The sequence below is a fragment of the Leucoraja erinacea genome, chromosome 1, assembly GCF_028641065.1.
Source record: "Leucoraja erinacea ecotype New England chromosome 1, Leri_hhj_1, whole genome shotgun sequence".
Classification (NCBI taxonomy): domain Eukaryota; kingdom Metazoa; phylum Chordata; class Chondrichthyes; order Rajiformes; family Rajidae; genus Leucoraja; species Leucoraja erinaceus.
Window position 1 is genome coordinate 36283387 of NC_073377.1, and position 27896 is coordinate 36311282.

Below are 27896 nucleotides of genomic sequence, written 5' to 3' on the forward strand. Positions count from 1 at the left end.
CTCCACAGATCCTGACTGAGTTTCTCCAGCAGGTTTTCCGCTCAGCATTCCACTATCTGCAGACTCTTGTTTTTCCCTCATCCGAGTTGTTAATTTAGCCCTCATTGAACATCCCTTTAACAAAGCTGCAGTACCTGGCAATCCCGTTACCCAGTCCTCATAGATTTCAGGAAGCAAGGCGGAAATCATGCCTCAATCTGCGTCAATGGTGTGGAGGTGGTAATGGTTGAGAGCTTTAGTTTCCTTGGCATAAATATTACTGACGATCTATCATGGACCAACCATTGAAGCAACAGCCAGGAAGGCACACCACCACCCACAGTCATGCAGCGTGGAAACAGGCCTCTCAGCTCAACTAGCCCGTGCCTGCCAACAATTAGGCCAAACTCATTTGCAATAGGTAGAGCAAAGGGAAAGATGAGCATATTTGTCAGCATTATAAATAGCTCCAGAGAGCAAAGGGAAATTATGTAGGCATCGAGTTGACCGCCATTATAACATAACTGATCATCCAACTCAGTAGACCTGCCTTCTCTCCATAATGATCCCTTTAGCCACAAGGGCCACATCTAACTCCCTCTTAAATATAGCCATGAACTGGCCTCAACTACCCTCTGTGCAGAGAGTTGACCCACCACTCTCTCTGATAAAAAGTTCTCCTCATCTCGGTTTTAAGGATTGCACTTGTCCAAATGGGACCCCTTCTCTTCCCCAACACGGGAACGATCAGCACCTGCCTTTCCACATCGTTGCCTCTTGGCAGCTCATTCCACAGTTCCTGATAAACTGAGGAACCTCAGGATGTCTCCAGTGACTCTTCTCAACTTCGACAATGTTCAGCATATTGTCAGGTTGCATCACAGTGTGGTTTGGGAACTGCTCTGCCCAAGACTGTAAGAAATTGCAGTGTGTTGTGGATATAGTAGCCACGTTACAAAACTTACCTTCAGCGGCGCTGCAGTTCTGCCACTGACCATATGCACGACTTTGGCGCCTTTGAGGGGGGGGGGGCGGGTTTAAAATGCCGTTTTCTCTTGCCTGTCGGAGATGGATTTCCTCGGCATCCCAGCAGATGCGGAAAAATCGTTTCGACTTCCGTTCTCGGAAGTTTAAAAAAAAAAGTTGCGGGACAATTTAATCGCTGGAGTAAAATAAAAAAGCTACTTCTAACGACCTCAACGCCTACAACGGGACGGATCTCAAGTGGGGGACAAAACACGGGGTAAGTCGTCTATTTTACATATAAACATGCTTCTTAGGATGACTTTCATCAAAATTTCCTTGGCGAAAATGTGATTATGGCCCCATACGAACCGGCAGTGGTTACCTGCCGATATGGGGTTCAAATTCACCGCAACCGCAACGTTCCACTCAATCGCGATCCAGAAGCAAGATGATTTAAATGCCCATTAATTTACAGGAATTAAACATTAAATTCCTTCTATTTGGCCTATAAATTCATGACAATGAGATTTAAAAATCATGTTTTATTGTGAATTCTTGTGTGAATGTTATTTGGACACTTAGGTTATTTAAAAATGTTAATCTTTTCTTAAGACGTGGATAGATGTTTAGATCTAGTAATTGAATTTTGTAATTAGCTACATTTAGGTAACTCACTAATTATATGTTTTAATTTCAGGTCATCCAAGTAAGATTGTTTCATACTTGTTTCAGAATGGTACGTATTGAACAAGGATTGTTCGACGTACCCAACAAAGAGGCAGGCGTAGCTGGGGCCCATGCGTGTGCCCATAGCTACACCTTGTGTTTGGAGGAAATGGGAGGAGTCAAACGAGAAGTGACTCCTCCCATTTCCAACTTCGCGTTTGACTCTGTCTTCACCCTCTGTCTCCTCATACCAAGCCCATTTTGAATCAATGTTACCAAACTTGCCATGATTCCATGAGCTCTCCACAAATGTCGTTTGGCCTGTTTAGCACTTTCTGTTCTCATTTCAGATTCCCAACAGTTTTGTTTGTTTTTTGATTAACATATAAAGTATATTTACCAGGCTTTCTCCAACACAATTTATTTTTTAGTTAAACAAAATATTGTGATGCTTTAACTAGGATTCTTAAATTCAGCAACTAATTCCCAAACCTGCTCCATAAACAACATAATTTAATGTTTCTATGTCTAATGATTTAATGTTTAACAGTCATATATACAAAATATGTGGGGGTTTTTTAATTGAGTTAAATTGGAAATCAAAGAATGCACTGTACAACCATCCTGAATTACCAGTGAAGGAAGGCATGCCACTCCTTAATTTAAGTGTAAATTCTGATCTAATTCATATTGGCTAATATTGTTTAGAAAAAAAGACTGAAATGCCATTGTAGTTAAGCAGCCTTGTTACATCATGTTTTGGCTGCTGGGCAGATCTGTGCTAAATGTGGTTGTGATCATCATTTACAATCTAGTCACAGCATGCAGGTAGTTTACCATAAATGGTCAAGAACTGTATGGTGCAGCAGAACGCGTACACAGTAACATTAGAGATTCCTAACTCTCACGTCTTGGCATTCAATCTGACTTGGCTTTTGACTTGAGGTTTTGCATCAACATGATGAAAATCCTCTGCCATCTTTTCAGGAGAATAATTCCATCATAGGATATTTGTTAAACCAACTCTTTTTCAACCTCTGCTGAAATCTCAGCACTGTGCAAGGGTTTGATGCCAACTTGTTTCAGGGGAGTGATGTTGAGCTGAACCCCTCCTCTCAAAGGCACTGTAATCCCCTTACGAGGCAAGGTTACTCATTGGCAAATAAGAACAAAGATCTTAGGTTCCCAACCCCTCTCATCCTATCCCAAGAGTACCAGGGCCAGTTGAATAATCGGAGGTTGGGAATCAAATCCTTGGCTGAATGGGAATTCCTCGTGCCTCAGTACCCGAGTAATCGAACAGGAAAGTGTCAGCTTATGATTCACCAGTAATCTGTGCCTGGCCTGATCAGGGAAGTCATGAGTTTTCACACAACATCCGTGTCAAGGGCTCCATGCCATATGGAGTATTCCTTAACATATTATTTAATGTATGAATTCATGTCAGACTATTGCCTAACTACTGCGGGCGGCAGATCTCCCAACTTGGTCATACCGTAGTGGAGTGGAGTGGAGTGGTCTCACTATTTCCAAAGACGAGGAAGAGAGGTTGGTGAGCAATAATCAATGGTAATCCAGCAGGCCTACTTTGCCTACAGTATGTCCTACTTTGACAAACGGAAGCAACTGACAGAAAGGCGTTTTCTTGTAAACGTGTTTTTCTTTCAGCTCTCTGTGATGGAATTTCTTACTTCTCTGGTATAAATATTTTCAAATTGTACTCGGAGAAGACTTATTTTGTTCACCATTGTGTCGAGCATATCTCAAATACCCTAAAACAAGCAATAACTAAATGTTGGCAACATTGTCAGTTGCGTCCTTTTGTCAAATTAGGGTAGTATAGATCATGCCACTCAACATTGTCCTTGCTTGGGCCATTACTATGCTCATTAGTGGAATGGTATTCTTAAAGATCAGCAAAATACAATCCCAGAAATTGTTAGAAAGTCAGGCAGGGTCTGTGCAGAGAGAAGCAGTGTTAACAACCTTCCATCTAAGGAATAATGACCAGGTGGTACATAATAATACTTACTGACCTCCCAGTGCAAACACAGGCGCTGGGCATGGGAGTGCAACTCAGAATGATATTGTCATCACAGCTGAATTTCACTCACTGGCCATCCTGTCCTGATCCAAGGTTTATAAATATGGGCAACACGGTGGTAGAGGTTCTGCCTCACAGTGCCAGTGACCCAGGATCGATCCTGACCTTAGGTGCTCTCTGTGTGGAGTTTGCACATTCTTCCTGTGGTCATGTGGGATCCTCTAGGAGTCTAGGTGCTCTGGTTTCCTCCCACATCCCAAAGTTTGTCAGTTAATTGGCCTCTGTAAATTGTCCCGAGTATGTAGGAATGGATGCTGAAGTGGGATAACATGGAACTAGTGTGAACGGGTGACCAATGGTCAGTGTGCTCGGTGAGCCAAAGGGCCTGTTTCCATTCTGTATCTCTAAACCAAACAAAAAATTGTACTTCCAGAAAAAAACAGTTTGATATTGAATCAGAAGCAGGAATTACAATTCCTTTACTTAACTTGGAATTATTGGGAATAGACGCAAAATGCTGGATTAACTCAGCGGGATAGGCAGCAACTCTGGAGAGAAGGAGTGGTGACATTTTGCGTCGAGACCCTTCTTCAGGAATTACTGGGATCAGTTTCGGCATTCTACAGTTATTGCAATAACAGGACATATGAATCCTATTGCTTTTGATGTTTATTTGTCTGTTCCTATGTCCATTTATCAGATGCTAAAATTAGGGGACTAGAACAAATCAGCATGGGTTAAATAAATGATACTGCCTCATTGAATAAACAGTTTGCATGAATGACCTTAAATGTAGAAAGTGCCTTATTTAGTAGCATTTGTAAATAATTGATTTAATGTTAGTTGGCAAAGTAGAATAGTTTGGTTCTGGGTAAAGATATTTTAAATCTACATTAATTTATATCTAATTCACCATAAAACCTCTAAATTTAGCTTGGTAACAAATACTAAAATAATCCTGAAAATACAATTGAAAATTGGAATTGTTTAAGATTTTATTGGATTCAAAGAATTGCAAACTACCATTTTTAAATTCCGACATTTCAGTCATGCATAGTTGGTTTCATATTTCAAGTTCCCTTTTCCAAGCTGACGATGCTTTTTGTCTGCGTTTTTCTTTAATGCATTAAGAACAAAACCACTTCTTGTGAATCTGCCTGAGCGAGTTAATTTTTGGTAGCAAACTAACTAAAATACCTTTGAATGTCAAAGTTAAAATGTGGGATTCAAAATGTGTTCATGTGTACGTAAGACTAAATAGGTGAATATTTGTGACTGGATTCTCTGCAACACAAGCCCCGTCAACAATGACGTGAATGGCAACAATCTCCTGCTTTTCATCTTTCATTGTGTGTCACACCTTTGGTATTTCTAACGTTTCATGATTCCATACCCTGTGACAAACACACTACAGATGAATTTGTTTACAGTTTCCTCTGAAAATACAAAATAACCAGCTTGAGACAAAATATAAAACTTTGAATGCTCAAATTCTGAAAATAAAATGAGCAAATGCTGATAGTATTTGAAAGATTTTAGGAATTGACTTTTTAACGTCCTCAATAAGTATATTTTTCATTGGCCAAATGTGACATACATTCCAACCAACCTTTGCTGAATACATCTATTTCTAATAAATCCAGTGATAAATCCTGTGCTTCAAATCCTGTACTGTCAAAGTATCAATTATTATGAGTTATTATAGCATAAAAGTCAGCAATCATGGAATAAGTTCAGATTAATACATTTATTTGATTGGTGGCTGGACATATGGCACAATCTTGTTTCATTTGTGCAAGAGTTGCACAACCAGTACTTCACTAGAAGCCCAAATCAATGGTATAGCTTATTATTTCCACATGCACTGGGATACAATGAGAAACTTTGATTTGTGTGCTATCTAGGCAAACCACACCAATTATGAGTACAATCAGACCATGCATAAATATACCTGGTATTGCAAAGCGAACATAAACAAGTGAGAATAGCAACAGCTAAATTGCAGGTATAGCATCGAGAAAGTGCAGATAAGAAAAGATCAAGGTCTACGACAAAGTAGATTGGAAGATCGGGAATCCAGATCGAGCAGCACAGTGGTGCTACTGGTAGAGTTGTTCAGAAGTCATCACAGCTGAATTCCATTCAATGGCCAGCATGTCTTGATCCAATGTTTACTAATGTGGGCAACATGGTGGTAGAGGTGCTGCCTCACAGCGCCAGTGACCCAGGATCAATCCTGACCTTGGGTGCCCTCTGTGTGGAGTTTGCCCATTTTTCCTGTGACAGTGTAGGTTTCCTTCGGGTGCTCTGATTTCCTCCCACATCCCAAAGACGTGCGGATTTGTTGGGGTTATTTGGCCTCTGCAAACTCCGCTTATTGTATAGGGAGTAAATGAAGTATCATTGAGTGGATGAGAAAGAGCTGTTTGAACGGGTGATCGATGGTCAGCGTGAACTCTGTAGGCTGAAGGGTCTGTTCCCGTGCCGTATCTCAAAACTGAACTAAACAACCTTCGAGAGATTCATTCAATAGTCTGATGACAAGCAGGAGAGCAGCTATTCCTGAATTTGGTGATATGTGCTTTCAAGCTTTTAAAAATGTTGTCCAGTGGATGAGGCAGGAAGAGGTAGTGACCAGGGTGTAATTGGTCCTTCGCCATGTCCGCTGCTTTCACATGGTAATGTGATGTGTTGCTGATTGTCCAACATCATGAAGCACTGGTCAATCCCCACATCAACTCGCACTTTACAATTAACTGGCCATGCTGTAACTCCTTCTGAATGGAACATTGTATTCACTGGAGTTTAGACGGATGAGGGGGTACCTTATAGAAACATATAAAATTATAAAAGGACTGGACAAGCTAGATGCAGGAAAAATGTTCCCAATGTGGGGCGAGTCCAGAACCAGAGGCCACAGTCTTAGAATAAAGGGGAGGTCATTTAAGACTGAGGTGAGAAAAAACGTTTTCACCCAGAGAGTTGTGAATTTATGGAATTCCCTGCCGCAGAGGGCAGTGGAGGCCAAGTCACTGGATGGATTTAAGAGAGAGTTAGATAGAGCTCTAGGGGCAAGTGGAGTCAAGGGATATGGGGAGAAGGCAGGCACAGGTTATTGATAGGGGACGATCAGCCATGATCACAATGAATGGCGGTGCTAGCTCGAAGGGCCGAATGGCCTCCTCCTGCACCTATTTTCTATGTTTCTATGTAATAATACCTCACTCTGCCACCTCTCTAGCAGCTTATGTCAAATTTTCACCACCGCCTGTATGAAAAGCCTATCCCTCAGATCTCTTTATTAAATACACAAAAAAACCACATGATTATAAATATATGATCCTTTAATGATCTCCAGGAAAATATATATTGATGGCTTAGTGAAAATATGCATGTTTGGGTGTTTATAGATTGTCTCATTCAAATACTATGTACATATTTCAGTGAGCGAGTACTCAATGAGTTGCCAGATTTCTGATCTAAGGGCCCTTCTGCATTCTTCAGTGAATGTGAATTGTTCAACGGAGATCAGGAGCGTTCTCCTTGCGCCCTGGCCAATATTTAGCTATTAATTGCATCAACAAAAATGAATGAACTCACCGCTTTTCTCTTTGACATCTGTGACCTTATTCATGCACACATTGGCTTCTGAGCTTTGCTACATAGTTACAGACATAGACTAAGTAAGAGATAGGTGTGAGAAATAGGTGATATAAACTATTGCATTCCATAGCAGTACAGTAATATGAACATTTTTGAGATGGGTCATGATGAAATATTTTACTCTGCTCTCAAGCAACCAATCTGTATATGTTAAAATAGGCTGTTAGCAGAAGTACAATCTGTTCAGGTTATGAGGACACACAATTGGTTCCCAAGCCAGCGAGAGATGTGGTGTTGATCTAGTTGATTTGAGAGATGGGCTTGTGCCAGACCGGTTATTGAGTGAGCAGACAGCAGGAGCCAGACCTGCTGATAGGCATAGATAGAGTGGATGTGGAAAGGATGTTTCCACTGGTGGGAGAGTCTAGGACCAGAGGTCATAGCTTCAGGATTAAAAGGCGCTCTTTTAATAATAATAATAATAATAATAATAATAATAATAATAACTTTTTTTATAGAGCACTTTAAAACAACCACAGTTGCAACAAAGTGCTGAACATGACTGATCATGGACAAGAAATTATTACATAACAATACAAACATTAAACGAAAGAGTAAAAGAGTAGAAAGGACGTGAGGATGAACTTCTTAGTCAAGTCAAGTCACATTTATTTCTATAGCACATTTAAAAAACAACTCTCGTTGACCAAAGTGCTTTACATTGGTGGAGGTACTAACGTTATACAACAGTGGTTCATACATACATAAATACATGCATATAGCCCTCCCTCAGAGGACGTCAAGAAAGGCTTGAGACTAAAGATGAGTTTTAAGTCTCGACTTAAAGGAGTCGAAGGAGGGGGCAGTTTCGATGGGAAGGGGGATGCTGTTCCACAGTCTAGGAGCTGCAACCGCAAAGGTGTGGTCGCCCCTAAGCTTATGCCTAGATGTTCAGTAAGCCCAAGTCGGCCGATCAGAGGGACCTGGAGGTGGAGTGGTAGGTACGCAGACTTTTGATGTAGGTGGGGGCAAGCCCGTTAAGGGCTTTGTAAACATTAAGAAGGATCTTGAAATTTATTCAGAACCGCACAGGGAGCCAGTGGAGAGAGGCCAGGATCGGGGTGATGTGGTCCCTTTTTCGGGTGCCCGCAGAAGTCTCGCTGCGGCGTTTGGGACCAGTTACAGGCGGGACAGGGAAGATTGGCTGATGCCAGTGTAGAGGAAGTTGCAGCAATCTAGGCGGGAGGAGATAAATGTGTGGATGATCTTTTCGAGGTCATCAAAGTGGAGGAATTGTTTTATTTTAGCTATCGTCCGAAGCTGGAAGAAGCTAGCTTGCACCGCGGCATTGACTTGTTTGTCAAATTTCAATGCTGAGTCAAATATCACGCCAAGGTTTTTGATGTGAGGTTTCAGTAGTGGGGCAAGGCTTCCAAGGCTGCCTGCATTTGTTTTGTTTGGGTCCGAGGGGCCGAGAAGGATGACCTCAGACTCAGACTTACTCTCATTTAGTTGGACGAAGTTCTGGGCCATCCAACACTTTATATCTTTGAGGCAGCAGATAAGGTTAAGCAGATTTGATCGGTTGTTGGGCTTCACGGGGGAGATAGAGTTGTGTATCGTCTGCATAGCAATGGAAGGAAATGCCGTGCCTTTGAATTACTTGGCCTAAGGGGAGCATATACAGGGAGAAGAGAATGGGGCCAAGGATGGAACCTTGTGGAACCCCACAGCAGAGATTAGCTGGGGAGGAGAATGAGTTGCCCATGTTAGTAGAGAAACTCCTACCTTTGAGGTAGGAGATGAACCAGCTCAGGGCAGTGCCATCAATACCAACCCCGTACCAGAGACGGTCATTTAGGATGGTGTGGTCGACAGTATCGAATGTTGCGCTGAGGTCGAGAAGGAGCAGGATTGCACAGTCGCCGGAGTCAACGGGAGCAGTAGGTCATTATGTACCTTCAACAAGGCAGACTCTGTGCTGTGGTTGGCCCTGAAACCTGATTGGAAAGTTTCCAAGATAGTATTGGTGAAGGGAAGGCATAAGTTTGGCAAGGTGGGGTCGAGGTTAGGTTTTTTCAGGAGGGGCTGGACCACTCCATGCTTGAAGCAGGTAGGAACAGTGCCAGTGGCCAGAGAACTGAGAACAGAGTCATAGTTACTGTGGAACATTACGACAGAGGGCTGTGGAGGCCAAGTCAGTGGATATTTGTAAGGCATAGATGGGCAAATTCTTGATTAGAATGGGTGTCGAAGGTAATGGGGAGAAGGCAGAAAAATGGCATTAGGTGGCAGAGATCAGCCATGATTGAATGGCGGAGTAGACTTGATGGGCCAAATGGCCTAATTCTATTCCTATAACTTTTGAATTTGTGAGACCGGGTGTTAGTTTGTGAGTGAGAGACAGAGAGATGGTGCCAGGTCAGTTAGAGAGGCAGAGAGCAGTATTGAGTATTGGGAGGTCATGTTGCAGTTGTATGCAGAGGAACTGGTGCAGGGGGCAGGGATTTAGATTCTTAGATCACTGGGATCTGTTTTGCAGTAAGGGGGAACTGTACAAAAGGGACGGATTGCATCTTAACAGGTGGGGGAACCAACATTCCGGCAGGCAGGTTTGCCACTGCTACACGGGTGGTTTTAAACTGAATAAGGGTGGTGGGGTGTCAAATGGGATAGTCGAGGATGGAGTTAAAGGGAAAATAGTAAAGGGATGGTTAATGATCCCAGAATTAACGGGAAAGGAAGCTCACAAAAGGATAGGAGAGTATGGCCCAGTGTAATAGGGATCGATGTGAAAGGTGAGATGCGTAAGGAATTAAAAGTATTGTATATGAATGCGCAAAGTATAAGAAGTAAAGTAGATGAGCTTGAGGCTCAGTTAGAGGTTGGTAGATATGACATTGTGGGGATTACTGAGACATGGCTGCAGGAGGATCGGGCCTGGGAACTTAATATTCAGGGTTATACATCCTATAGAAAGGACAGGCAGGTGGGCAGAGGAGGGGGGGTAGCTCTGCTGGTGAGGGAGGGAATTCAGTCCCTTGCGAGGGAAGACATAGGGACTGACGAGGTAGAGTCACTGTGGATTGAGTTGAGGAAATGTAAAGGCAAGAAGACACTAATTGGTGTTATTTACAGATCCCCAAATAGTAGCCCGGATGTAGGGTGTAAGTTGCAGCAGGAGTTAAAACTGACATGTAACAAAGGTAATGCCACTGTGGTGATGGGGGATTTCAATATGCAGGTAGACTGGGAAAATCAGGTTGGTTCAGGACCCCAAGAAAGAGAGTTTGTAGAATGCCTCTGAGATGGATTCATAGAGCAGTTTGTAATGGAGCCGACCAGAGAAAAGGCAATTCTGGATTTATGGTTTAGTGAACCAGATATGATAAGGGAACTCGAGATAAACAAACCGCTTGGAGGTAGTGATCATAATATGATTAGTTTTAATCTGCAATTTGAGAAGGAGAACGTTAAATCGGAAGTGGCAGTGATGCAGTTAAACAAAGGGGACTATGAAGGCATGAGAGGGGAGCTGGCCAAAGTAGACTGGAAAGGGATCCTAGCAGGAATGAAGGTGGAACAACAATGGCAGGAATTTCTGGGCATAATCCGGAAGACGCAGGATCATTTCATTCCAAAAAGGAAGAAAGATTCTACGGGGAGTAGGAGGCAACCGTGGCTGACAAGAGAAGTTAGGGATAGAATAAAACTAAAAGAAAAGATGTATAACACAGCAAAGAGTAGCCGGAAGCCAGAGGATTGGGAAACTTTCATAGGACAACAGAAGGAAACAAAACGGGCAATACGGGCTGAAAAGATGAAGTACGAAGGGAAGCTGGCCAGGAATATAAAGAAGGACAGTAAAAGCTTCTTTAGATATGTTAAGGGAAAAAGAGTAGCAAAGTCAAATGTGGGTCCCTTGAAGGCAGATCATTATTGATAGGGGACGATCAGCCATGATCACAATGAATGGCGGTGCTGGCTCGAAGGGCCGAATGGCCTCCTCCTCCAACTATTTTCTATCTTTCTATGTTTCTATGTATAAGACGTTGGTGAGGCCGCATTTCGAGTATTTACTGTACTGTATTAACTTTACTGCACCATTCTACTGTTTTTTTTCCTTTTTCCTTCATCCCACAATATGTAAATATATATTATCTAAATGGTGGCCGATTGGGAAATATTATCTAAATGGTGGCCGATTGGGAAATATTATCTAAATGGTGGCCGATTGGGAAAGGGGGAGATGCAGCGAGACCTGGGTGTCATGGTACACCAGTCATTGAAGGTAGGCATGCAGGTGCAGCAGGCAGTAAAGAAAGCGAATGGTATGTTAGCTTTCATTGCAAAAGGATTTGAGTATAGGAGCAGAGAGGTTCTACTGCAGTTGTACAGGGTCTTGGTGAGACCACACCTGGAGTATTGCGTACAGTTTTGGTCTCCAAATCTGAGGAAGGACATTATTGCCATAGAGGGAGTGCAGAGACGGTTCACCAGACTGATTCCTGGGATGTCAGGACTGTCTTATGAAGAAAGACTGGATAGACTTGGTTTATACTCTCTAGAATTTAGAAGATTGAGAGGGGATCTTATAGAAACTTACAAAATTCTTAAGGGGTTGGACAGGCTAGATGCAGGAAGATTGTTCCCGATGTTGGGGAAGTCCAGGACAAGGGGTCACAGCTTAAGGATAAAGGGGAAATCCTTTTAAAACCGAGATGAGAAGAACTTTTTTCACGCAGAGAGTGGTGAATCTCTGGAACTCTCTGCCACAGAGGGTAGTTGAGGCCACTTCATTGGCTATATTTAAGAGGGAGTTAGATGTGGCCCTTGTGGCTAAGGGGATCAGGGGGTATGGAGAGAAGGCAGGTACGGGATACTGAGTTGGATGATCAGCCATGATCATATTAAATGGCGGTGCAGGCTCGAAGGGCCGAATGGCCTACTCCTGCACCTAATTTCTATGTTTCTATGTTTCTATGTAATATGTAAAAGAATATGTGATTCTGTTCCATTCTGTTTGTAGTTTGTTTGTTTGTTTGTTTTTTGCACAAAGTCCGCGAGCATTGCCACTTTTCATTTCACTGCACATCTCGTATGTGTATGTGACGAATAAACTTGACTTGACTTGACTTGTATTGTGTTCAGTTCTGGGCACCATGTTATAGAAAAGTTGTTGTCAAATTGGAAATGGTACGGTGAAGATTTATGAGGATGTTGCCAGCACTAGAGGGTGTGAGCTATAGGGAGAGGTTGAGTAGGCTGGGTCTCTATTCCTTGGGACGCAGGAAGCTGAGGGGTGATCTTATCGAAGTGTATAACATTATAAGGGGAATAGATCGGATAGATGCACAGAGTCTCTTGCCCAGAGTAGGTAAATCGAGAACCAGAGGACACAGGTTCAAGGTGATGGGGAAAAGATTTAATAGGAATCTGAAGGGTAACTTTTTCCACACAAAGGGCGGTCGGTGTACGAAACAAGCTGCCAGAGGAGGTAGTTGAGGTGGGACTATCCCAACATTTAAGAAACAGTTAGACAGATACATGGATAGGACAGGTTTGGAGGGATATGGACCAAACATGGGCAGGTGGAACTAGTGTAGCTGGGACGTGTTGGCTGGTGTGGGCAAGTTGGGCCGAAGGGCTTGTTTCTACGCTGTTATCACGCTGTGACTATGATTCTAATTCTAGGGATTGATTAATGAGTCACAAAGTGGGGAGGTGCCTAATCGCTTGGAGAATAAGTGGCTGGGCTGGTGTCAGACTGGAAAGTGAGCAGGTCACTGGTGAAATCAACAAAAAGGCATGAAAAAGCACATGGTATTTATGGCAAAATCCTGGCTCTACTGATGTCTGACTGGTTAGTTATTGAGAGGGCCAAATGTGAGTGAGAGGGAGAGACGGGCAGGGCTTGATCTGTTAGTGAGTGAGCAAGAGGGTCTGTGTCAGACCAGTTAGACGTGTGCCAGGAGGTTTGTGTGCAAACATGAGTACAGGACTAGGGATGTCATTCTGTGTTGCAACTGTACAGGGCCTTGGTGAGATTACACCCTGAAGATCCCGTGCAGGCTCAAAGGGCCAAGCGGCCGAATGTTGCTGCTTTCTATGTGAGTGAGTGACAGAGCCATGTTGTTCATAGCAAAAGGATTTGAGTATAGGAGCAGGGGGGTTCTACTGCAGTTGTACAGGGTCTTGGTGAGACCACACCTGGAGTATTGCATACAGTTTTGGTCTCCTAATCTGAGGAAAGACATTCTTGCCATAGAGGGAGTACAGAGAAGGTTCACCAGACTGATTTCTGGGATGTCAGGACTTTCACATGAAGAAAGACTGGATAGACTCGGCTTGTACTCGCTAGATTTTAGAAGATTGAGGGGGGATCTTATAGAAACTTACAAAATTCTTAAGAAGTTGGACAGGCTAGATGCAGGAAGATTGTTCCCAATGTTGGGGAAGTCCAGAACAAGGGGTCACAGTTTAAGGATAAGGGGGAAATCATTTAGGGCCGAGATGAGAAAAACATTTTTCACACAGAGAGTGGTGAATCTCTGGAATTCTCTGCCACAGAAGGTAGTTGAGGCCAGTTCATTGGCTATATTTAAGAGGGAGTTAGATGTTGCCCTTGTGGCTAAAGGGATCAGGGGGTATGGAGAGAAGGCAGGTACAAGATACTGAGTTGGATGATCAGCCATGATAATATTGAATGGCGGTGCAGGCTCGAAGGGACAAATGGCCTATTCCTGCACCTATTTTCTATGTTTCTATGTTTCTATGTACCTAAAGAGCAAGGGTGAAGGGTTGTGTGGGAATAGTTAGTGAGTGAGAGAGTGGAGCTGTGTTTAATGAGTCAGAGAGCAGAGTTTTGCCAAAGCATTTAATGAGAGCAGTTACAGTGTGTTAAATTGTTTTGTAACCTAACCACAGACTGAGATGAACTTCGGATGCATCATCAGCCAGACCTTTCTCAATCCTTGTTGATGCAATGCTGCATACAATTCATACAGATACAATGCTGCACCACGTTTCCCACTGTCGTGGTGTCAAACAAGACGAATGGGAGAAAAAGACACAAAGTGCTGGAGTAACTCCGCGGGTAAGGCAACATATGTAGAGAACATGGACAGGTGACAATTCTTGTCAGGATGCTTCTTCAGACTGATTCTGACCTGAAAGGTACCTATCCATGTTCTCCACAGATGCTGCCTGGCCTACTGAGTTACTCTAGCACTTTGTGTCTATTTTGTAAACCAACATCTGCAGTTCTTTGTTACTATAAGACCAATGCGAACCTGTTTCAAAATAACAAAATCAGAAAATGCTGGACACATTCATCAAGTCGGGCTGCATATGCGGATAGAGAAATCTGCTGCAATTGCACATACTCACCTTATTTAAAAATAAAAACCCTTCAAAAGACTCTGGGACATGTGGACCACTTCCCAATTTTTTGGGACCCTCTCAGCAAAGATAACGAGCAAATGTGAAATTCAACTTAGGTTGCCAGTGGAGTCCTTAGCTATCTGAGGAAAATGGTGTTTCAAGATCAAGATCTCAAAGCTTATTCAAAGCTTGTGGTCTACTAGGCAGCAGATATCCTGTACACAATGGAGTCTTGGCCTACCTGTAGCAACCATCTTTAACTGTACGTTCTTAGGCGCCCTTCGGTCATGGCTGACCATGGGTGTCTCCAGGGTTGGAGAACGCCTGTATGTACCTTTGTTTAATGTGGGGAGACTGGTGCACAGACAGCCACCCCACGGTCCTTGACAGATCTGGGTTGGGACCTGAGGATGTGCTGGCTCTGGAGAGGGTCCTGAGGAGATTTACAAGAATGATTCCAGGAATGAGTGGGTTAGCATATGATGAGCGTTTGACTGCACTGGGCCTCTACTCGCTGGAGGTTAGACGTTTGAGGGAGGATCTCACTGAAACTTACAGAATAATGTCAGGCATAGATAGAGGCCCCGATGGCAGGTTGGGGCGAGTACTCAGGTCCTGTGCTACGCAGCTAGCTCCGGTGCTCACTATAATATTCAAACCTCTCCCTGGCCAATTCCGTGGTCCCTGCCTGCTTCAAAAGATCCATAATTGTACCGGTACCTAAAACTGCCTCCCCAGCCTGTCTGAATGACTACCGTCCGGTGGCCCTCACCTCGGTAGTCATGAAATGCTTTGAGAGGCTGGTGAAGAAACACATCTGTACCTTCCTCCCTCGCAACATGGACCCGTTACAATTCGCATACCGTCCGAACAGGTCCACGGACGATGCGGTCTCCCAGGTTCTGTACACCGCTCTCTCTCATCTTGACAGCCAGAAGGGGGGCTACATGAGGATGCTGTTCATAGACTACAGTTCAGCCTTCAACACCATAGTCCCCACCAGACTGGCCGAGAAGCTACTGGAATTGGGGCTCAACACCCCCCTGTGTGCCTGGGCCCTGGACTTTCTCACCGCCAGGCCCCAGGTAGTCAAGATGGGGGGAAATACATCGGAGTCCCTCACCCTGAGCACAGGATCACCCCAGGGTTGCGTCCTCAGCCCCCTATTGTACTTCCTGTACACACATGACTGTGTGGCTAGGTTCAGCTCCAACTCGATAATCAAGTTTGCTGATGACACTGTGGTGGTGGGCCTGATCTCAGACAACGATGAGAAGGCCTACCGGGAGGAGGTGGCTGATCTAGCACTCTGGTGTCGGGATAACAGCCCCCTCTTGAACATCAAAAAAACTAAGCAGCTGATCATGGACTTTAGGAGGGCACATCATCCGAGGACGTACACTCCATTGAGGATAAATGGGGATACTGTGGATAGGGTGAACTGTTTTAAATACTGGGAGTCCACATCTCTGAGGATATGACATGGGCATCACACGCTGCAGTACTCATGTTTAAGGCAAGGCAGCGCCTTTACCACCTCAGGCAATTGAGTAAATTCAGAGTGTCTCCGAGGATCCTCCAGTGCTTCTACTCAGTGGCTGTGGAAAGCATCTTGTCCGGAAAGATCACGATTTGGTTTGGGAATTGCTCTGCCCAGGACAAGAAGGCTCTGCAGAGTGTAGTGTGTTCGGCCGAACGCACTATGGGAACTTAACTCGCCCCTCCTGCAGGATTTATACATCAGAAGGTGCAACTCCAGAGCAAATAAGATCATGGGAGACCCCTTCCACCCCTGCAACGGACTGTTCCAGCTGCTACGGTCAGGCAAACGCCTCTGTTGCCATGCTGTGAGAACGGAGAGGTTGAGGAGGAGTTTCTTCCCAGAGGTCATTAGGACTGTAAACTCCACTAGTCACTGCCTGCCATTCTGAAAGGGACCCGTTAATCCCTACTCTGTTTCCTGTCTGCCAACCAATTTTCTATCCATGTCAGCACTCTACAATACTGTGCCCTAATTTTGTCCACTACTCTCCTATGTGGGACCTTATCAAATGCTAACTGAAAGTCCAGGTGCACTACATCCACTGGCTCTCCCTTGTCCATTTTCCTAGTTACATCCTCAAAAAATTCCAGGCTAGTCAAGCATGATTTCCACTTCATAAATCCATGCTGACTTGGACCGATCCTGTTACTGCTATCCAAATTTGCCGCTATTTCATCTTTTATAATTGACCCCAGCATCTTCCCCACCACCGATGTCAGGCTAACTGGTCTATAATTCTCCGTTTTCTCTCTCCCGCCTTTCTTAAGAAGCGGGATAACATTATCTACCCTCCAATCCACGGGAACTGATCCTGAGTCTCTAGAACATTGGAAAATTATCACCAATGCATCCACAATTTCTAGAGCCACTTCCTTAAGTATCTTGGTATGCAGACCATCGGACCCTGGGGATTTATCAGCCTTCAGTCCCATCAGTCTACCCAACACCATTTCCTGCCTAATGCGGATTTTCTTCAATTCCTCCGTCAGACCAGATCCTCTGGCCACTACTATATCAGGAAGATTGTTTGTGTCCTCCTTAGTGAAGACGGATCCAAAGTACCTGTTCAACTCATCTGCTATTTCCTTGTTCCCCATAATAAATTCACCTTTTTCAGTCTTCAAGTCACCATGCCTCTGCTCCAGTTTCGTCCCATACCCCACTGTTGTGCTGCTAAGTTACGTGACGACTGTGAGCTGCCCCTAGTGTCTGTCGGTGGGTGGCAAGAGAATGCGAAGATTCGATGGTCGTGCGAGAGAGAACAGGTCACAGGGAACCAGCGAAGGAATGGGAGTGATGGGAATGGTCCGTTCGCAGACAGAAACCAGATGGGCCAGATGCCCTTCATCCCTGCCATATGATCAACTCTTTAGATTCTGGAGTAGTTCCTGAAGATTGGCGGGTAGCAAACGTAACCCCACTTTTTAAGAAGGGAGGGAGAGAGAAAATGGGGAATTACAGACCAGTTAGTCTAACATTGGTAGTGGGGAAACTGCTAGAGTCAGTTATTAAAGATGGGATAGCAGCACATTTGGAAAGTGGTGAAATCATTGGACAAAGTCAGCATGGATTTACGCAAGGTAAATCATGTCTGACGAATCTTATAGAATTTTTCGAGGATGTAACTAGTAGCGTGGATATGGGAGAACCGGTGGATGTGGTGTATCTGGATGTGGTGTATCTGGACTTCCAGAAGGCTTTCGACAAGGTCCCACATAAGAGATTAGTATACAAACTTAAAGCACACGGCATTGGGGGTTCAGTATTGATGTGGATAGAGAACTGGCTGGCAAACAGGAAGCAAAGAGTAGGAGTAAACGGGTCCTTTTCACAATGGCAGGCAGTGACTAGTGGGGTACCGCAAGGCTCAGTGCTGGGACCCCAGCTATTTACAATATATATTAATGATCTGGATGAGGGAATTGAAGGCAATATCTCCAAGTTTGCAGATGACACTAAGCTGGGGGGCAGTGTTAGCTGTGAGGAGGATGCTAGGAGACTGCAGGGTGACTTGGATAGGCTGGGTGAGTGGGCAAATGTTTGGCAGATGCAGTATAATGTGGATAAATGTGAGGTTATCCATTTTGGTGGCAAAAACGGGAAAGCAGACTATTATCTAAATGGTGGCCGATTGGGAAAGGGGGAGATGCAGCGAGACCTGGGTGTCATGGTACACCAATCATTGAAGGTAGGCATGCAGGTGCAGCAGGCAGTAAAGAAAGCGAATGGTATGTTAGCTTTCATTGCAAAAGGATTTGAGTATAGGGGCAGGGAGGTTCTACTGGAGTTGTACAGGGTCTTGGTGAGACCGCACTTGGAGAATTGCGTACAGTTTTGGTCTCCTAAGCTGAGGAAAGACATTCTTGCCAAAGAGGGAGTACAGAGAAGGTTCACCAGACTGATTCCTGGGATGTCAGGACTGTCTTATGAAGAAAGACTGGATAGACTTGGGTTATACTCTCTAGAATTTAGGAGCTTGAGAGGGGATCTTATAGAAACTTACAAAATTCTTAAGGGGCTGGACAGGCTAGATGCAGGAAGATTGTTCCCGATGTTAGGGAAGTCCAGGACAAGGGGTCACAGCTTAAGGATAAGGGGGAAATCCTTTAAAACCGAGATGAGAAGAACTTTTTTCACACAGAGAGTGGTGAATCTCTGGAACTCTCTGCCACAGAGGGTAGTTGAGGCCAGTTCATTGGCTATATTTAAGAGGGAGTTAGATGTGGCCCTTGTGGCTAAGGGGATCAGGGGGTATGGAGAGAAGGCAGGTACGGGATACTGAGTTGGATGATCAGCCATGATCATATTGAATGGCGGTGCAGGCTCGAAGGGCCGAATGGCCTACTCCTGCACCCAATTTCTATGTTTCTATGTGAGTGAGCTACAGATATTATGAAAATCGTGCTTGTAGCAGCATTAAATTCACATAGACGCAAACACAATATTATATATATATATATATATATATATATATATATATATATTAGGCAGCAATTCTGCAAGACATTAAAATAAAACTTTCCAAAAAATCAAGACATTACTGCAAAACGCATTTCGAAAACAAAGTTACAATTCCAAGAAAATTCATGCGCATCCATATATGCACTTTAGACTGAAAACTTTTAAGTGTCTTTATAACACTTAAATGGATTGGATATGGGGCAGTTTGGTCTGAAGCTGATTCATTGCTTGGTGTGAGTGGGCAGCCCAGTTGTCGGCTTCACTGTTAAACAGACTGCTTGCTACTCGCAGTGTGGCCGCCCTGAGGTTTGACTGCGGCCAGGAATTTGTGTAAAAGGGAGAAGTTGGCGCATTCTTTTCTCTCGCCTGCCTGACTGACTGACTCAGACTGCCAAAGACGGCCAGCTTCGCAACTAGAGTGAGACCACGTCCCGTCCCAGCGCCGCCCCCTCTCACACTCACCACCCTGCTTTCTCTGCCTTCCCAAAAAAAGTCATTCCATTTCTGTTTTTTGTTTCTTCCCCGGAAATCCTGCCTACTCCCACCTCCACTCCCAAGGCAGGTCTTTTATTTCTCCCGCAGAGCCACGCCGGGAGTCTTCAGCCTAGCCCGAGTCCAGCACACACGACTGCCTCCTGCACCTAACGCCAAAGGCGCCTCTCTGATCCATTTCTTTTTAAAGCAAAACAAAAAAAAGTTCGCAAGATCATGGATGCCCTCAAGAAGAAGATGCAAATGTTGAAACTGGAAAAAGAAAATGCCATGGACAAGGCGGACCAGGCAGAATTTGAGAAGAAGGCGACTGAAGACAGGTGTAATCAGGTGGGGTGCCATTCAGACTGTACTGAGGTGCAGAGAGACACAGCAAATGTCCCAAGCTAGTGTGTTTACTCAAGTTATTTACAGGTTGTCTTTGTAATTTTAATCAGGCTTTTTGTCTCTTGCTTGTATCTGCCCCCAGTACTCCCCTTTTGTCCAAACTGTTGATAGATCAGGATGAAACTGTGATCCCTAAATAGCATCGGGGCTCAGTAAAATATACCTCGTGTAGTAGGTTACCAGAAACGAGTCTCGGCCGAATCATTCCAGCTAACTCGTTTATGCCGTGAAATACTTTTCCCCCTTGTTACTTTGAAGGTTTTGTGTTTGGTCTCCAAATGAAAGTCTAGTGTTACCCGAGAAGACGTGCTAACGCAGGCTGTTAAAAAGATCTATGGGGTCCACTGGAGGTTGAAACTTGAAGCACCAGTTACATTTCCGAAATTCCTAGCTAAGTCATATATCATCTTTGGTACAATTGAAAAATGCGACTTCTGACCAATTTTATAGGTGGTGCTGATTTCTATTCTAGCTCGTTTTAACTAATTGTTCCCATATCCCCTCCCATGTTTCTGTTCGAGGTGTTTTTCCTCACTCAGATATTTTGAGGCAGGTAATCCTATAGTTCCATATTTAACTGAGATATTTACTTCCCAATCTCTCCCCTTCCCCCTTCCTCTGCCCAGGGTGCAATGCATATTGTCCAGATACAAGGTAGACAAAAGTGCTGGAGAAACTCAGCCGGTGCAGCAGCATCTATGGAGCGGTGGAAATAGGCAACGTTTCGGGCCGAAACCTTTCTTCAGATTGATAGAGTTACATTTCCATCTTTCTGTGGCCGGCACCTACATCTGATGATTAGTCAGCAAAAATTTCCTTTTTGTAGTTCAGGAGCTTTGAGGCCATATCTGACAACTGGTTTGATATTAAACTCTAGGCAGTCAAGAAAGACAACAATTGAAAACCTAAACTTAAATGTCACAATTTGTATATTTAACTTTAATAAAGTATTAAAAAAAACCTGTTTAATTATTCAAACTTTCTTCTGATGATACTTTAGCTGGAAGAAGAAGTCAGCAACTTGCAACGAAAGCAAAAAGCCATTGAAGACGAGGCTGACAAATACTCTGAATCCTTGCGAGAGGTTCAAGCAAAGCTGGACAATGCAGAAAGAAGGCCTGTGATGTGAGTCATTCTAATAATATGATGCCTGTTAAAATAACCCTTCTTCCACACAAATGATTAGTTCCCACCTCATATGATGTTATTACCAAAGGTAGTTTAGCACCTGAAGAATGGATAGACTGGGCTTATATTCACTGGAATTTAGAAAGATGAGAGGGGAACTTATAGAAACATATAAAATTGGCCAGGCTAGATGCAGGAAAAACATTCCTGATGTTTGGGGAGTCCAGAACCAGGGGTCACTTTAAGAATAAGGGGCAGGCCACGGAGGACTGAGATGAGGAAAAGCTTTTTCACCCAGATAGTTGTGAATCTGTGGAATTTTCTGCCATAGAAAGCAATGGAAGCCAATTCACTGGATATTTTCAAGAGAGTTAGATATAACTCTTAGGGTTAATGGAATCAAGGGTTATGGGCAGAAAGCAGGAACGGGGTACTGCTTTGGGATGATCAGCCACGATCTTAAGGATAAGGGGGAAATCCTTTAAAACCGAGATGAGAAGAACTTTTTTCACACAGAGAGTGGTGAATCTGTGGAACTCTCTGCCACAGAGGGTAGTTGAGGCCAGTTCATTGGCTATATTTAAGAGGGAGTTAGATGTGGCCCTTGTGGCTAAGGGGATCAGGGGGTATGGAGAGAAGGCAGGTACGGGGTACTGAGTTGGATGATCAGCCATGATCATATTGAATGGCGGTGCAGGCTCGAAGGGCTGAATGGCCTACTCCTGCACCTAATTTCTATGTTTCTATGATCTTATTGAATGGCAGTGCTGACTCGAAGGGCCGAATAGCCTACTCCTGCACCTTGTTTCTATGTTTCCAGCACCGTCACCAAAGGTACTGGGTGCTATTTTGTGAGGTGGTATAATTTTCTCTGTGAGATATTTTACTGAGCCCTCCCTGCCAGCCGTTAGAAACATCATTTCATTCTTGATCACTGGGACTACCATTCTGTTCATGTGAGGGTAAGTCAGACTTTTTAGGCAAATAGTTGTACCCTAAGTTACTTCCCAAAACAGATAAATCGAATTCAACTCCCAAGCAATTACATTTGCAACTACAACTACTTCCCCAGCAAACCATACCTGGACAGACAGCTAAAAATTAATCATTCCATTATCTCCTCTCTGTCCTCTCATGCAAAAGGGAGCATTCTTCATAGAAAGTAAATGCAGGGTTATGATTATGGTCTGTGGGCAGTAAATTGTCTGTGCTGCAGTATGAATGAATATGGTTGGATGTCCACTGCCTGCCATGTGTTTAATTACATTTCAGCCACTAGAGGGCAGTGGCAGCGGAATAAGGACTGGCAACTTGGGCAACTTCATTTCTCATGGGTGCTCCTGATTTCTATAAACCATTGAAATAAAACAAGTTTAATAGGACAGGATTATGGAACAAAATTATTGACCCTCTCACCCACAATTCTACAGAATAGCAGAAAACCGATTTTGTGGCTGTGATTGTGTCTGCGGTGTAGACTGTAAGACATAGGAGCAGAATGGGGGCATTCGGCCCGTCGAGTCTTCTGTGCCATTCGAGCGTGAGTGATCTACTTTTCCCTCTCAAACCCATTCGCCTGCCTTCACCCTATAACCTTTGATGCCCTCTGATCAGGAGGTAAAGGAGAGTAATGGCCTATCCACAGACTGAAGGCAGATTATTATTATTTGGGGGTCCTTGTTCATCAATGAAAGTAAGCATGTAGGTACAGCAGGCAGTGGAGAAAGTGAATGGCATGTTGGCCTTCATAACAAGTGGAGTTCAGTATAGGAGCAAAGAGGTCCTTCTGCAGTTGTACAGGGCCCTGGTGATACCACATCTGGAGAGTTGTATGCAGTTTTGGTCCCCTAATTTGAGGAAGGATATTCTTGCTATTGAGGGAGTGCAGCGTAGGTTCACAAGGTTAATTCCCAGGATGGCGGGACTGTCATATGCTGAGAGAATGGAGCGGCTGGGCTTGTATACTCTGGAATTTAGGATGAGAGGAAATCTTATTGAAACATATAAGATTGTTAAGGGTTTGGACACGCTAGAGGCAGGAAACATGTTCCCGATGTTGGGAGAGTCCAGAACCAGGGGCCACAGTTTAAGAATAAGGGGTAAGCCATTTAGAACAGAGACGAGGAAACACTTTTTCACAGAGTTGTGAGTCTGTGGAATTCTCTGAGGGGGGTAGAGGCCAGTTTTCTGGATACTTTCAAGAGAGAGCTAGATAGGGCTCTTAAAGATAGCGGAGTCAGCGGATATGGGCAGAAGGGGTGCTGATTGGGGTTGATCAGCCATGATTGCATTGAATGGCGGTGCTGTTCGAAGGGCCGAATGGCCTACTCCTGCACCTATTGTCTATTGGCTATTAAAGGGCAAGTTAGAGGATGATGGATCTCAGGATGCCTTCAAACGCTGCCCATCATCTGAGCCATAGTCCAAGGCATTGAACGTGCCAAAAATGTCCTAACCTATTTTTTTCAGTAAGAAATTATGAAGGGAAAATTAAAAGTGCAGTATCTCAGTATTGAAAGTTTCCAGAATTTAACAGAGAACTAGATACAGCATAGTGTAAGGAGAGAATGCTGTCAAAAAATCCAAGAATCAACTCCTAAAACCCATCTAGTTTTAACTTCTGAAAATGTATTAGTCAACCATATATATAAAGCCTTGGTTTTAATCTTCCCTAATTATAAGACCTGATTGGAAAAAGGTTTGTTTTGAATTACGAGAACTAGGTGCCTGGTGGCTGCACACGCCTATTGTCTCTTCAGTCCATTGGATAAATAACAAGAAACAAAATACTGAAATTGTCTCTCATTCGATATCCTTTTGTGATGTGCCACTGTCAGGCATAATATGGTGAATCTGTGGATAAAGGCTGAAGCGTATAAATATTATTTTGTAATATTGCCCAAGTTCAGATGAAGGTTATTAATTTAAACTGGAATTGAAAACGTGAGCTCCTGAAACCTGACAATTAATCAACAGTAATATGTTTCTTCAATCTCTATAACAGTAATTGAGCAGGTCACAATGAAAATGAACATTCCTAAAATTGTCACCCTGACAGCTTTGTGCTCCATTCTATCACAGACATTGTCTTTGTTTTTCCATCCCTCCTCTGTTCTGCAACCTAAAACACACTTCTCACATTTCCAGTTCTGATAAAGGGTTCTTGACCTGAAGCACTGATTTTGATTTTCGACCTAGTAATGTTGTCTGAGTACCTCAGGCATTTTCTGTTTTAGTTTTGGGTTTCTAGCATATTCATTTTTACTTCACTTCTTAAAAGCTTGCATGCTTTGGTTAACATATTTCTGAAAATGAAACAAGACAGTACAAGCCACAGAGTTCCAACCCCTGGGTTGTGCTGAGTCAGTTGGAGTGGTATTTGGGAAATTGCGGTTTCATCCATGTTTCCATCACCTAATAAATTGTGAGTGACTTCCGGCAGTATGAGTGTGTTTGGTTCCTGGGTCAGGATATAATTTGGCTGAATTCATTGTACCCAAAAAGATCAAAATAATGAGTTAGTGTGTTCAGGATAGAAGCTGCAAACTGGTTAAAAAAAACAAATGATGATTAAAAAAAAACCTTGGGAATTTTTCAGTGGTTTAGATAGATAGTTATCACATGAGTTAGCACCTTCTGTCAAAGTGATATACAGCTAGACAGCCAATGTTCAGTCACAGACTGCAGGGAAAGTGATATCCTGTTGAAAGCTACAAGGACGATAGATGACGTGGGTATGTCGCACTTCACTTTGCCATTAGTACCTAAGTACTCTCTTCAGCACTGGGATCACAGGGACATCTGAGGAACAGTGTAAGCATATCATAGAAGTAGGGGATTGGGCAGGAGTTTGACTGCTTGTAAAGGATCACAATAAACACCCACTGCATGTGATGTTTAGAGATTACTGGGAGTGCCATTTTCCCTGCTATTCCATGTTTGCCTCCATCACTTAATACGCAGAAAGTACACAATAATGCACGAGCAGGTTATTCAGTCCAACTGTTCCATGTGTTTTTGCCCCATAGGACACTTCTTCCAAGCCTCAGTTTATTCACATCGGTACAATCACTGCATCAGAGGGGATTGTAATAAAAATCTAATTCATTCTTCCCCAAAAAATTGACGACTTTTTCCTTTCATGAGAGAAATATGAGGACAAAGAATAATCTCATTACTCAAATGTTGTAACTTGTGCACTCTGTAAGCTTTAGAAAATGCTTGAAGCTAATGAGGCGGGTGAGCTGGGCTTCTGACTGTACCGGGCCGCAGGCCTGTTTTTTTTAAGGTTATGCTCCTTTCTTTTAGACTCCCACATAAGTGGAAATAGTTTTTTTTCTCTCTCTCTACTCTCTCATATTTCTTAATCATTTTAAACAGATCCAGATCTTCGAAATTCCAGTCTATGAAACCCATAGTCATAATGCCATCATTCTTGACTGGGTATCATTCTAATAAATCCCTCAACACCTATCCAAGGACAATACACCTTTTTTGAAATGTGAAACTCTAATATCAAAATTCTTCAGAAACAGAAAAGAGACAGAGAGACGATAGTAGCAACATGATGTTGGTAGACGTGCGAGTGTGAGAGAGAGTGTGTGTGTGCTCTGATGTGCTTTGTGTAACATTATGAGAAGTTTGTCATCCATTTAAACTTATTTTCCACTATCTTGACTTTGTACATTTTTTTCCTAATTTACTTAATTGCAATGTCTTGGGTTTATAATAGTTGCACCTTTCATATTTTTTACCACTTTCCTTGTTTATAAAGAATTAATGTTAAGCTTTAGAGATAATTGCCGCAGATGTGTGGCATTTAGCCAGTTTAGAAGAACAGCGTTTTTATCAGAGAGACACAAAATGCTGGAGTAACTCAGCGGTACAGGCAGCTTCTCTAGAGAGAAGGAATGGGTGGCGTTTTGGGTCAAGACCCTTCTTCAGACAGAGCTCTTGACTCGAAACGTCACCCATTCCTTCTCTCCAGAGATGTGGCCTGACCCGCTAAGTTACTCCAGCATTTTGTGTCTATCTTCGGTTTAAACCAGCATCTGCAGTTCCTTCCTACACTTTTAATCCGAGATGTGTCCATGTTAGTTCTATATTGCTCTGCATTGTGAAGTCTGCATTGCTCTGAAGTAGTTTTCTGACAATAGACCCTAATTTTACATGAGCAGATTATGTGCATGGAAGGGTGTTAGTTATTGCTCAATCAGACGGAAAATCACAGATAGATTCATGAATAAAAATCCTTAGCGACATCGGGATGATCTAACTACCCACGAACAACAACAGGAACAGAAAATACTGACTTCATGTATCAATCTACCATTTTAACCAAATCTGAATAGCTCTTTTGAGCTCTGTCCTGCAAATATGACTAGCTTCCTTAAAATCAAAATACCCCCCTCAAATTATTAATTAAACAATAATAAAATAATCATGAAATATGTAATGGAATAATAAGCAGTACATTTAATCCCCAAGGAGGTCTGTCCAGAATTTAGTTGATAAAATGCAGATACTGCTAACACCAGGAAGCATTTGGGCTCCATGCCATTTTCCAAGATCAGATTTTTATAATTATGGCCTTCTTTAAGGATGTGTAATTCCTTCTTACCATGTTTGCAGCAAATGAAACATTCTGTCTGTTCACCACTACTTCAGGCACCGTTTGAAAATGGAACGGAGGGAAACCACAGTGTCTATAAGTGACCAAACCTGCTTGCACAGGAGAACAAGTTTATGCTTACGCATTTTCTGTTCCTGCTTCTACTCTCCCACTCCAAACGCCTGTGGTTTGCCATAATAAGCATTCTACATTTTATGAAACTTCCAAAGTTACAGTGGTGCAGGAGAAGTCCTGAAGAAATCCTTAACATGTTGATAATTAGTGGAAGCAAGATCTCACACCAATATTGCATCAATATCAGTGTTCTTAGCCTGACAGAGTTAAGATGTCTATTTTTCTCTGTAAAGTCAATTTTGAAAATCTACCCATTGGTATTTAACCAGTTTCTCACCCTCTGCACTGAGTCATGATGTGTTACGGATGTCCACTCACTCCTGTGGCTATCCATGACTGTGTTAGGCAGGGCAGAAAGCATCATCGTCCTTTCATACAACAGCACCTTCACGCAATAGCCATTGGACACCAAATAGGAATGAACATATCCACAGATTTGTTTTTATCCCACTCCTTCGAGGTAGGTCAGGTCTCCTCCTGAAAGAGTCACCAGGCTAAAAAATTATGGAAACCCAACACTCAGGAAGACAGTTTGGACTATCATTCAATGGCAACCTAAAATGAGTTATTCAGACTAATCCAGTTAGTGGTGTTCCCCTGCTTTGGTTGCCCTTGTCCTTCCAGCTGGTAGAGGTCGTGGGTTTGGAAAGTGCTGTCTATGGAGTCTTGGTGAGTTGCTGCAGTGCATCCTGCAGATGGTAGAAACTGCTGACATCGTGCTTCGGTGGTGGAACAGTTGTGGATGGTGAGCCGATCAAGCCGGCTGCTACATCCTGTATGGCAACTATCTTCTTGAGTGTTGTCCCAGCTGCAGTAATCCTGGTAAGTGAAGAGCATTCATTCCATCACCTGATTCGTCATTCCATCCAGACTTGTGACTTGCAGATGGTGGACAGCCAATGGGGAGTTAGGAGGTGAGTTGCATGCCACAGGATTCCTTGTCTCTGGCCTACTCTTGTGGCCAGTCTTTTGGGACATATTCATTGTATTCTATACTG

At 43.4% G+C, this 27896-nt stretch overlaps 1 protein-coding gene across 3 annotated transcripts in view; it reads left to right on the forward strand.

Annotated features, from left to right (window-relative positions):
• Positions 1-19603: 19603 nt before the first annotated feature.
• Positions 19604-27896, forward strand: part of LOC129695715 (tropomyosin alpha-4 chain-like) — an 81484-nt gene continuing 73191 nt past the window's right edge. The window contains exons 1-2 of one of the 3 annotated variants that reach the window (XM_055632936.1): positions 19604-19967; positions 21025-21144. In XM_055632936.1, coding sequence (XP_055488911.1) covers positions 19854-19967; positions 21025-21144 — 234 coding nt within the window. In that variant the 5' untranslated portion in view covers positions 19604-19853. Of the gene's footprint in view, positions 19968-21024; positions 21150-27896 lie in introns of all 3 variants that reach the window. The other 2 variants (XM_055632944.1, XM_055632929.1) reach the window with 2 other exon arrangements.